Raw genomic sequence first — 13,737 nt, 5'->3', positions numbered from 1 at the left:
TGTTACAAAAATGTTTGATATTCAATCGCTATGAAATAGCTAAACTAATTTTCATGTTTAGCGCATAGATGGATCATATACTTTATCAAATATAATTCGATTTACTACAAAAAAGTCAAACTTGCGATCGACAGGAATTCAATACATGTTTAGATGTCATACTATAAAAGCGTGTCTATCATATATTTGTATCTAATAATAGAATAACTATTATTAAAAATAAAAAGTACCACCAGTAAGGCACCTAGTACAGGACAATCCTTAAAACTTTTACTATCTCAACTAAATGTTCTGTTAAAAATTATTGAAACACGATTTTAAAACCATGTAGCAATAAATAATCACAAAATACTGCCATACGTAACGTGTGACGCCAAGATATGTTTTATTGATGACAGCATTTGATAGTAACACAGAGAATACACTGCTTCACGTAAGGTCTAAGTGAGTCTTACTGCTATATTTTTATATTGAAATATTTATACTAATGATAATTACATGTAGTATTCTATAAATATTTGAAGATTGTAATAAACTCCTACTGATTTCTCAAACATCTTTGATAGGAAATACGTAATTTTGATATTATCTGTCCGTAGCACAGGATACAGAGTCGCCCGTTGTCATATGACCGGACAAATTGTACACAATTTAGCCTCAGAAAATGAGGATGTGGATACATTTCTTCCTAAAAAGTTTATCAGCAAAGCAACAATAAGCAGTTTAAAACTATTTTTAAGCAAGTTTCGCGATACAGCTAAACATTTTATACTATAAGTTTGTAACGATGGACAGATAGATGTTTCGTACTCTTTCACACAAAAACTACTGAACGGATTTTAAAGAATATTGGTACACGGATAGGTTATATACTAACTTAGCAGATACTTTACATACTGATTGAGACGGGTAAAGCTGCAGGATACAGCTAGTCTCTGGATATAGAAACATCAAACATCAGTGAAAACAATCCTATTTATTAATTGTATTTTATTTCATCCCTTTGCATAATGTAATAAAATATAATAGTCGGTAAACTCAAAATTTCAAACATAAATTTAACTCTCCTGACATTCAACGTAAATTCGATTTTGTAAATACGAATTTAAAAAAGTACTCGTACACTGATAGACTATATACGACATGCTCAAATTTCTCTTTATTTCATTCATCGTGACAGAAAACGAGCTACCACGGACACTTGGATTAGTTTGATTTGTTAATGGTTATTTCCGCCATTGGAGACTTAGTCGGACACTTAAAGTGATACAAAAAGTTGTTGGTGTCGGCCGGATTTCGAATTTATGACTTTCAATCTATTAATTTTATAAGAACGAAAGTTTGTAAGGATAGATGGATGGATTGATAGATGGGTAGATGGATAAATAGATCGATGGATGATATAAATAGATGGATGGGGAAAACTACAGAACGGATTTAAATGAAATTTGGTATACGGGTAGGTTATATCCTAGTTTAACACATAGGATACCTTATGTACTAACTTACACGGACAAAACCGTGGGATAAAGCTAGTAATATATAAGCCTGAATAGTATAATAATAAGCCACAACGATCTCAAATATGTTTGAACCAAACCACAATTGGCCCAAATTCTTGTTGGCAGTTTATGAAGATAGCTTATCTTAAACAGTGGACGACTGGAAGTGAATTGTTGAGATTATGATCTGACATGGCAAAATTTATGGATTCACCTTCCCATCGTTGTAACATAATTGAATTGAAATTAATAAGTCATAAAAGGCAACCCTTGGATTAATTATGTTTTGGGCCCACGTCGGTCGAAGTTGTGAGCACAACATGAATAATCTATGACCACAAGGGTTGTAATAAAACAGTTTTATTCTCCAATATTAACGAGACTACATATACATATTTATATTTAAATGAAAAAATAACCTTATAATGATCACGGCTAAATTTAGCATGTTTGAATGTTGGTAATTATATTAAACTTGTATAACATTTTGTCTCGTGGTATCCATTAAAAAAAATGTTCTAAGAAATATAAAACATGTTAACGTCTTGCAATAAACAAAGCAATTTTTAGTGGCTATATGTGAGGTTTAAAGTTTTCGATCAATATCGTAACTTATGACTATCTTGTATTGTCAACTACTAGTGACTCGCCGCGGTTTCGCACATATAAAAAGGCAGGACTGTTAGCCCATTGTGGTGAATAGATCTGGAATTAGAGGTTTCGGTGCGGAGGGGGGGGGGGGAGGGCATGGAAAGGTCGACCTGTTTGGGTGTATTGCCCGCAATGGGGCTATTAGATTATATTTATATGAATATAATACTAATATAAAATCATTGTATATTATTGTATGTATATAAATAAGTCTATACATGTGTAATATTTAAGAAAAAATGATATGAGGGGGTCTTAATCAAAACAATAATTTTAGGAAATTTTATCTGTTTGTCTATCTGTACATTTATTCCGTCATTACACAAAAGTTACTGCACCAAAATGAATGTTCCTGAAGGTTAAATTTAAAATCTAGTGTATATTTTATTTTCATACGCCGTCTATACTAAAAGTTATCTATTTCAATGATTTACCTACTTCTGAAATCCATGTGTACGAAACAGCGAGTAGAAATGCTGGTGAAGGATAAATATTCATCTTATGAACCCATGAAAGGTACAATGGGCATTATAGTGACATCCATAGTGAGACTCATGTTTATACAATTTTATCATCATCACCATCACACCAGCCTTTAACTGTCTACTGCTGAACATCTCCCTGAATGAATGTCTCCCTGGCATCCCAATAGTTGCTATTCTATGTTTTATAAAAGGAATCATATTTGTCTAGTAGCTTAATCGTCAAAAAGTCAAACTTACATCTTCCTTTATAATGCAAGTAGGGGCGTATGCACTAATGGATTTCGAATGCCGCACTTTAAACCAAAGCCTGATATTGCCTTTAAATTATTTATGAGCTAAACACCAAGGTGGTATTCAACGTATACATAGTTATTCATGACGGTTAAGCTGAGTAGAGGGTAATGTAGAATTAATACATTTAGTGTATATCGTAAAGGAAGTTAATGAACGACTGCAACTTTAAACCACTTTATGATACTAATGATACTTATTGTTAATATAATAAAAATGGAAAAATTTAATACATTTTTGTCTTAGCCTTGATAATTTTCTTGGCACCTACTACGAATTTGTCGGAAATTTCAGAGCAGAACGAAAGTCAAATTTAATTTAAAATTTGACTTTCGTTCTGTTCTGAAAAAAATTAAAAATTATGTTATCAAAAATATTCTGACAGAATGATATACTTTTGGTAGTTCGGATACTGAGAAAAGTATATTATATAATGGAGTGACACTGACGTGCCTGATGAACAGTAGTCGGACCGCAACGTCCGTCTCTATCTACTGGTCATATTTTAGTATGAACGTGGTACTGTGAAACTACATGTACTAAATATGGACTTGAATTAGTTCGGTCTTAACTGTCATCCCCTATTTCACCTCTTTAGGGATGAATTCTTCAAAATCCAATAAATATATTAATTTTAGTTTTGAATTAAGAACCCAAATGTAACGTTTCAAGAGCCTAACTTATACTAATAACATGTGAATACATACTTTTGTTTAAAAATTTAAAAACGCACGCACATAGGCACAAAAGCACGCACGCCCTCACGCACGCACGCACGCACACACGCTCACATCCATACCTATACGTGTTTGCTTATTAACTAAAAACGTGACTGTGATGTTAGGCCTGATATTCTCAATTTCATTAAAGAGAACTAACTAACTTTAAAATTAGTTTCCGGAAATTAATTCACATTATTAAATTAGTTTCCGGATGTGTTTAAAACTAGTATCATAATGTAATCCGGCGTTATAAACGGCAGTGTTGTGACGGAGTTAGAATACATGATGTAGATACGTATTTTGATCTCTTGGATATTGTAAAAGATTATTAAGGGTATAAAATATACTACTCCAGTGGCAAGAAAGAAAAAATCTAATTACGACTATACCAAGCCACCAAATTGATAATAGTGGGCTAAGATCATCCATGCCTAGCAGTGGATCGATAATGGGCTGTAAAATCATTTTTGCTTAGTACTCAGTTTTGTGTTATTACAAATTGAAATCCGCCATGTTGTACGGTCAGCACTTCTTGAGTAGGTATCGATTACGCGAGCTTTCTGCAGAGTTCATACTTTTTATTCAATTTATTCCCTTTTGATTATAAAATCGGTGATTAAAACAATGAAATAGTATAAGATACTGATCTGCAACTAAAACTTACTAAGATAGTATAGGAGCGGCACAAGAGTTATCGAGATCTATTATAAAGAATAAGAAGACTGCGTCGCGTATTGTATACACAAAAAAATCAAATTAGTAACCTCATCTTATTCAAATTGTTGAATAATTACTGAAGTTTGTCAGAAACATAAACCATCTTTTACATTTATCTGCGAGTACTATTATATCAAATTAAAAAGGGACCTAATAAATGTTCAAAACCTCTATTAGTATTTAAGTAGGATGATATTTATCATAATTCCATTTAAAACTATCAAAGGATAAGTCAAAACTATATTGGCACTTAATACTAAGTTTCGAAATAGAATTATCCACAACTATGAAAGTTTAGCTTGTCCAATAAACTTATTGAACAGAGACAGCGCACAATAATTAAATTCTTGACACGCGCAAGCAAAACGTTTTGACCCGATTTCGTGGTGCTAGTGATAACTGTGATCCAATTCCCAAATCAATTAATATCTGGCCAGTGAGAAACAATAAGTGACCAGATTCGTAGTTACGAACTGGTATTGAAAGTGCAAAACTACACGAAGACAACTGTAGCTGTGGCAAATTTTCCACCGACTTCAAATTGAAGTAGATTTTTTTGAGATTGTTTCCCAAAAAAATATTATTATATTTGACAAAATATGTTATTAATTTACCGATTTAAATAAATAAATAAAAGATGACTTATTAATTTAAAAACATTTGCTAAACTATCGCAGAAAGTTAGTTTTAGAGAATGACGCTTCGGAATCGATCTCGATGTCGCTGTATACTCGTATATCACACTATATCTACAAATCATGTTGTACATAAATTAACGTACTTAAACACGCTTAAGTTCCGGTTTATCTATGTAATTGTTAAAATTTGTGTACTTTGTATATGAACATAGGATTTACTTTTGCTAACACAAGACAAAATTTATCCTTTTCACATAAATAGTTTCTTGACTACTACGGGGGAATTATGGGACCCAAATTATAAAGGGTACTACATGTCGAACCCAGTCAGAGATACAGATAACATAATAAAAAAAAACTAATAAAAATTACAAATATATATAAGTCTGATTAATAAATCATACCCAAGACTAATGTTGAGACCTAATAAATTGAGTTTCTTACTCATACATACATCATCATACATACATCATCATCTATCTTAATCAAAATCTCTGTTTGAAATCTATGTTTTTTATGTTTTACTTGAACGATTAAGCTCAGTTCAAGTTTCAATTTATTAAATAGAACAATTATTTTTTATTTAAACTAGAATGGCAAATAAGCCGATGTAAAATGGTAACCGTTGTCCATAGACATGAATAACTATGAATATAACAGAGTGTCACTCATGATACTTCTCATGCGTTTCCAGGAGGAAAGGGACTGTAAGTAATGCGGACTACCGGTTTCATTACTAGCAATACACCCTGACAGGTCGTCCCTCTGGGAACCATCGTACTGAATTTCAGACATATTCATCGCGATAAACTAACTGGCCTACCTTTTCATTCTCACCTATCATCTCTCGCTGATGCCCCGTCAGCGTATATCGTTATCGTAGGCGAGTTTAATATTCCATTATCATCCATTAACTACTCATGCGTTAGCATTACTGAGGACTAAGGTATTATGCCTTTGTATCCTGAAATTTCACTGCCATATTCTACCTTTCAAACTGCAAACTACAGTCATACAAACACAACTGCTCCACGGCTAAAATACGAATGCAGAAGTAAACAAGCGGACGACTTTTGTATAAAGCTTCCTTGTGGTGAATAATTTAAGTTCATTAAATGTATATTTAAGGTTACTCTTACTCTAAATGTAAATTAATTGATAAGAGTTTAAGACTTGAGCCATGAGAATAAATAGCCTTATACTCGAGATTCACAAAATAAAACCATATTTTAAAAAGTAAATAGTAGTAGCTGTACCACTGTTTGCTTCTTAAACCATAGTTTTATTGTAGCTAAAGGTGTTGACTTTTTGCATAATCCAAACTATTACTATTTAACTTGCATTGCTTATTCGTACTGAAACGGATACATTCTGGTACTGGTTTCGCTTCAAATTCTTTTCTCCTATATTCTTCATGGTTCTAGAACGCACTTCCTGATACCATTAAGATACTACCGAGTAAACCGCCTTTAAAAAAAAGTTCACACTCACTTTTCTATTTTATCCGAGCAGTAAGTACTTTATATATATTATTCTCAATTTTGTGTATAATAGAGTTTATTTTATATATGTCTAAATATATTTGTTATTTATATATATTTATTCGTTTGTATTTGTAATTTTAGTATGTATGTATATCAATAATTACTAGTACCGCATTCGAGTATTCTGACGCTTCCCTATAGTTGATTGGGAGAGAATGCTTTTAGCATTAAGTCCGCCATATACACATACATGTACTATATAATGAATGAATAAATAAATAAATACATCTAGACAGTCGCGTTGTCATGTTTATTGGATGACTGATATGAAAAACTTCTTTACACTATGATAATAACATCTTACCTTCCTGTTGCTTTTAAAAACATTGCACTTAAAAACATTGGTGGCACCATCACGGGCGATATAAGAGAATATCTTCAGATCGGAGCTGTCGTGGGACACATAGAAGATACGGTAGATCGGATGATGCATTATCTCTGTACCGTCGTTACTTATACTGTTTTTGGTGCTTCGACTAAATAACTTCGAACTTGAGCTTTTCTGAAACAAATTAATATCTTGTTACTTATAATATAGGTATAGAAATAAATATAGTATGACAAACTGTATTTGTACAAATGGCATATACTAAGTGGCGATCTCTGTGGTCCAAAAATACCTATTAAAACTAAAGGCAGGGTCTATGAAGCAGTTGTAAGACTAGTTTTACTCTATTATAGCGAAACGTGGGCTTTAATGAAAAGTCATGAACAAAACTACATTGTGACACTGAAATGTGCATATTGCGTTGGGCGGGTGGAGTTACTTTTAGATATAAATTGTGCAATTATATGTATACGGGGTAGTTTTAGGGTTGCGCCTATAGCATATAAAATTGCAGAGTCTAAGCTATGCTTGTACAGATATGTATTGAGGGGACTCAATTGTTAGGTTGTGAAGAAATGCCTTTCTATGGTTGAAAATAAGAGAAGACGAGGTAGGACACAGATTCAAATGGCTCGCAGATGTCAAATGTCCTGAAGGATATGAAGGTTCGGACTAACCAATAGTGATACATAGCAAAACAAATGGCGCAGTGTGATTACGAAAGTCGACCTCGCGTAACGGAAAGAGGCGATGGAAAAAGAAGAAGCAAAGTATAGTTGCGTTTTCCGCCTCGACGATATCATTTTATTTTTATCATGTAGGAATGACTTAATTCTTTTGAAAGAAATCTACATGAATAAGTAGTTAATCGACTCTATAAATAAGCAGAGTAATATTTCAATAATTTGCATCGTTTTAAGAAAATGTTTTATCAGAGAAACTAAACATTTTCCCTAAGTATCATGTAACAAAAATCTTAGGCCTGACAAGTATATATAATAGGCCTGATATGTTTGCTGTGTGGTCCGTGCTCAGAATGAACTATCTTTTCCATTCCTGTGTGTATCTTAAAAGGTGACTAGGGAACTTAATGGTCGAGAGATGGACAGCTGCGTCCCTCTTAAAATATTTCCAAAGCCTAACTGCGGTTGCCAATCCGCCTGCCAAACGTAGTAACCATTGGAAAAACTCCTCTTATGCGGGCGATTATGTTCAGCAGTGGATAATCAACGGCTGTTATAACAATAATAATAATGGATTTTATGATATTACTCCTGCAATTATATTATATTAGTGTACAGAATAAATAACCTAAATTCTATAATTATGGATAACTAAATGTTAATCTAAAAATAAGTTACTATTACACTATTCTTTCATATCTTTTAATTTCGTATTTTCGAGCCTTATATGTTAAAAATTATGAGAACGTTTAGTTCGGAAAATGAAAGGACTTCCTAACGTACTGAACGGGAAGGGAGTTTTGAAGTTTATAGTACTGATTAATTAGTTTTAACAAACCAACGGGTAACGTTAATTGATCACGCAGATAGTTCAATAGATATATATGCTATAGGGATATTCTTTTACAAAATTCAGTGTCATTGTAATATTACGTATTAAAAAATAGGTACTTAATAAAACAAAAAAAAATAGGAAAGAATAAAATTAAACGTGTTTTAAAATTATATGTGTTTATATTTAAAAAAAAAAAAGTGTATTTACGTGTACTATTACAACACGATTTTGGAGAACTGGTTTAATACAATTTTTAATACAATTTTAAAAACTTTATTTACAAGTTTCATCACCCTATCAATGGAATGAAAATAAAGTAATTAGTATTGTATTGTAAAATCTTTATTGTACATTATTTACAATTCATTATTATTTATTTTACAGTATTGATAATACATATAATAAAAATAAACTTATATTAATGAATACAAATTAATATCTGCTTATTTAAAAAAAATACACCAAGACAAAGGTTTCTTAGTAGTCTATATTACCAAAGGTAAATAGATATTTAATATTATTGGTATAAGGTCGAAGTTTATTTCAGAAAGGCACGCGCAACTTGTTTTTCTGTAAAGCGTCTGGAGCTGCCATAAAGGCGATATGATGCACAGAAGGGTATGAAATAGCTCTCAATTAGCCCTTAGCTCTGCTAAGCCTTAATTGCAAACCATCACGTGGGAACACCGATAACAAGTAAGCCGCTGTTCTATGTATTTTTCATATACAGAAACGTAATAATCTATGTTTATACATATAATAAAACTATATATAGACCATTTTAATGCACGCTTCACGTAAAAGCTACTGGGCGAATTTCTATGAAATTTTCTGTTTTAATAATACCTAATTCTATTTAATATATGATATTTATCACTATAGTAAAATATCCAAAGAACCCTTAGTAATACTACTTTTTTGTACAGTTCTTTTTATTTGGAATTACAAGAATTCGACAAGCGATCGTTGTAAACAGAGCTAATAGAAAATAATATTTCATAAGTTCTTAGTTTAGTTAGATCTTTATAAGAAAGTAAAAAAAGGAAATATGAATATTACAGTACATTTATTAGTAGAATCTGAGCTCGTTTAAATGTAATTACATACCATCATCAGAGACCAGCGATAACAACACAAAGAATTACTAATGCTACCAGAGCGGCTTGTACTAAGTCCTACTTTTCAGTCATAACGCTGAAATATCCAAATAAAATTATAATATGTAATTATAATTTTATAAGGCTAACGAAGGCTAGTTGGTAATTAAAAATAAATAAGTAGTTGCTGCTAATACGATTCTGGGTTTCTATTTTAATGGGATAAATGTTTTACTTGTTTTTTTTTTCGTAAAGTAGCAATTCATGTGATTCTTGAACATTAATAATTTATCAAATATGCAAACGAAAAAACCATATTATATAGTAACTGTTTGCTCATTACCTCATAAGTGTGAAGTTCAGAAGTACAGATACCAATTAAATAGACTATTTTTAGATGGCACATCAAGATAAAATACATACCAAATTTTAAATTAAACACACATGTGACAACTACATCCAATTTAGTGCAGTATTTTTTGCATGATTAGTTTTATATAATTTTTTCTTAAATATTTTCCGTGTATAGATATCGTCTAGTAATATTTTTATTATATCTGTAATATAAAAACCCATTTACTGTGGCTCTGCAATTCGAGAACAAGTCCATTGTCATCTCCAAAAGTATTGGGATTCTCGGTATCGACATCTTCAGCACTGTAGACTTCCGAGGTCATCTAGAAGATAAAGTAAAACTCGTGCCCAAAAAGCTCAGGGTGCTCTATAGAGTTAAACAGTACTACACCCGAGACAAAAACTATTGTTGTACAAGTCACAAATCCGGTACCTCATGGAGTACTGCTCTCATGTGTAGGCTGGAGTACCTGGATACCAGCTTGGGCTTTTTGACAGTTCAAAGACGGGCTATGAGAATTGTTGACGATCCCAAGCTCACAGGCGGTATCGAACCCTTAAGTGTAAGACGAGACTTTGCTTCTCTTTGTATATTCTATCGCTTGTATACTGTGTTCTGAGAAATTGTTTGAAATGATGCCTACAGGAACCTTTTATTATCACAATGCTCGCTATCGACAGGGAATTCAATCTCACACGCTTGAACCTAAATGGTCATGTACAGTGCGGTTTTAGAGAAATTTTCACCCGCGAACGTTTAGGCTGTGGATTGAGCTCTGCCGAGATTTTCCATAGATACTACAATATGGGATTTTTCAAAAAGGATATATTAAATTTTCTTCAAGGTCGGCAATGTGTACGTGTTGCCCCTAGTGTCGCAGGCGTCTATAGGCTACAGTGACCGTTTACCATTAGACGGATTGTATGCTTGTTTGCCACCTTTGTGATATATAAAAAAAAAAAGATGACAATCCTCTGGACTAGCAATACAGAAAATGAATGATAATGACACTGTATTTTATGATCACTAATGCCCATGGTATTGGTCATGACTACAGCCGAAAGATACTATTCTCCATAAGTAGTTACAAGAAACATAACTGTATTAATAACATCAGAAAAGACAAGAAGGATTTTATTAATCTTTTAAATCAATGTACTAAGTGACATTTAAAAAAATAACCAAGGTACAAATATGTATGAAGAGTTAAATTAATATGTAATTTTGCAATAAAAACTAAAAAATATAATTGAAAACAAAGTATTTTTGATCAAAAAATAAATATAATATAACTGCATGTCTTCCAGAAATTTCAACTATATAAATAAAATACTTATTTTAATTTATTCCTATCTATAGTTTATGTTATAAAATATCATAAAGATAATGAGGTCGCTTCTGAGACGTTATTTTTCTAAACCAGAGGTTCCCAAAGTTTCAAAATTTAGATGGTCCCGGTGGATTCCTTGCAGCTACATTTCTACCATATTTTCAAAACTCGACAAAAATGTGAAGATTAGATCTAACTATGGAAATTTGCGTTCCAACCACGAATTAAAAGTTTTCGGAAGAAAAGTGAGAATTGATCGGTGAATTAATTGATTATACAAGTAACAGCCGCTGAGATTCTTAAAATATTATCTACATACATTGATGATAGGTGAAGTAAAGCCAACATTTTAGTGCTTCATTATCGAAAGCAAATAAATTTTCGTGGACTCCCGCTAACGAATTGTGAACCCCCATTTTATCGTCACGCTTACATAGACCCCTGTTAAGTCTCCTGTGGATCCCTAGAGGTTAACCTGGACTATTTTGGGAGCTATATCTTTAAACCTATCTCTAATATATAAATTTCAATTTAATATTACAGTGAAATCTTTATTGTAAGAAACAATATGAACTAATTTTCTAATAAATTTTAGTCACAACCATTATAATTTTAGTTTATGGTCGTCTATAAAACAGTAATTTCGCGAAATTATCAAATTAAAATACTAGGTTAAGAGATAAATTTAGAGAAATGGTACCTCAGAATTAGCCCTATTATTTTACAAGTTCAATATTTTAAATAATGCGATCTGACAGTGATTAAATTCTACCCAAGAGTAACAAAAATAATTATATTTTTATGCACATTTACATTAAAAAGTTCAAAATAAAATTACCATTCAAATCAAATAATTATGAGTATTAAAGACACTAAATATATAAAAGTTTAATTTGACAGTAAACCAAATTATGATAAATAATGTGCGTTTATATTTATAAAGAGTTATACAATATTTCTAAAATATCAAAAATTTCATAATTAATTTTAGAATTATATAAAGAATTTAAATGTGATTGTTTTTAATGGATAAATTCAAAATGACTGAACGGATTTAAAAAAAAATATCAACTATAGTAAGCAACATTGTCAGAGAATAACATAAGCTATATATTATTTTCGGAAATTTTATCTACTCGTGCAAAGTTGGACCGGTTCGCTACTTATGTATATATTGTATATTAAAAATCATTTCTACCAATCGATATCGATGCTTTATGGAAAACTATATATATTTATAGCACCAGAAAGTCATTTATAACGTTCTTTCCAGTTACAAAATATATTGAACGTTAACAAAAAATGCAATTTAAATTATTTTAAGTAACTACCATACTAATATTGAATTAATATTTCATGTTGTATGACAATATGAATAATTCGTTATAGATGAAATACCTTAATGAGTAATGTAAAATTTAAATAAATGTATTATTTAGATAAAGATGTTTATAAAAAAATTTAAAATGGCAAAATCTGTCAAATAGATTAAGATTATTCAAATGGGACATCAATAAGTTTGTATGACAAAAGGAGTACCGCGCCTCACTTCACCTGCGGACATGAGATTGACAGCTTTCCATTATGCCTTGATATGATTAATGAATACGCAAAAAAGTTCCCAAGGAGTGTATATAGGATTGTTGTTGTTATTGCAGAGTCGACTTGAATTTGTAATGTTCACAAAATTGATTAAATATAAAATAAAAAAATATATGTATTATTACAGATTATTTTTATTACATTAATACGCATTTTTATTTATTAAAAAATAGTAATAAAAATTGTTCGAATAGCACTCAGTAAATTGTATATACTCAAGAATAAGGAATGCTTGATGTAAAAAACTGCAAGTAACACAGCGAAAAAATTTTATGACCAATGCAAAGTCGTAAGGGACTCTCATATCCGGAAACGCACGGAACTTGTAGACATTCTTGACGTTTTTACTACATGACAAGACAGGATATACCAGCGGTAGATCAGATAAAAAATTGGAGACCCATAAGAACGTATACCTTCAATCAGCTAGATAGTTCTATAATATTACATATAGACATATACACAGCCTTTTAGATATCTAAGATTATAAGTATATGCATGCTATGGTACTCTCATGATGTTATTGTTCACATTTGTTGTTTGTGTTATATCTCCATAAATATTAATTTCACTGCTTACTTTCAAATCGAACAGTTCTCATGTTAAAGAAGTCTTTGTAAGTTACTTATAGTATATAGTCTACTCAGAAGAATATACCGCATGTAATGTTTGTATGATAGATGGAAGAAATCAGTTTAAGTTGGTTAACTTCTATTTCTCGTTATCAATATAAAAAAAAAAACCTGAATAGTTTAAACGACTTACATAAACTAATCATCATCTTATGAGCTTTTAACTGTCCACTGCTGAACATAAGTCTACCCCTACGGTGGTTTTGGCAGTAGTTGCCACACTTGGCAACTGTAGTTTGGCTTTGAAGATGTTTGAAGAGGGACACTGCTGCCTATTCCTTGTCCTCTCTTAGTTGCCTCTTACGACACCCACGGCAAAGAAAGG

The 13,737-nt window shown here is 31.5% G+C and overlaps 1 protein-coding gene across 2 annotated transcripts in view; it reads right to left on the bottom strand.

Moving 5' to 3' along the window:
- The window catches only part of LOC113518831 (carboxyl-terminal PDZ ligand of neuronal nitric oxide synthase protein), a 239,020-nt gene that overhangs the window by 76,526 nt on the left and 148,757 nt on the right, over window positions 1-13,737 (bottom strand). For both annotated transcript variants that reach the window (XM_052896545.1, XM_052896544.1), the window contains exon 5: window positions 6,855-7,052. In XM_052896545.1, the coding sequence (XP_052752505.1) occupies window positions 6,855-7,052 (198 nt within the window). The remainder of the gene's footprint in view (window positions 1-6,854; window positions 7,053-13,737) is intronic.

Source organism: Galleria mellonella, unplaced genomic scaffold (assembly GCF_026898425.1).
Source record: "Galleria mellonella isolate WM207_F2 unplaced genomic scaffold, CSIRO_AGI_GalMel_v1 utg33, whole genome shotgun sequence".
NCBI lineage: Eukaryota > Metazoa > Arthropoda > Insecta > Lepidoptera > Pyralidae > Galleria > Galleria mellonella.
This window is presented reverse-complemented; position numbering and strand designations above follow the sequence as displayed.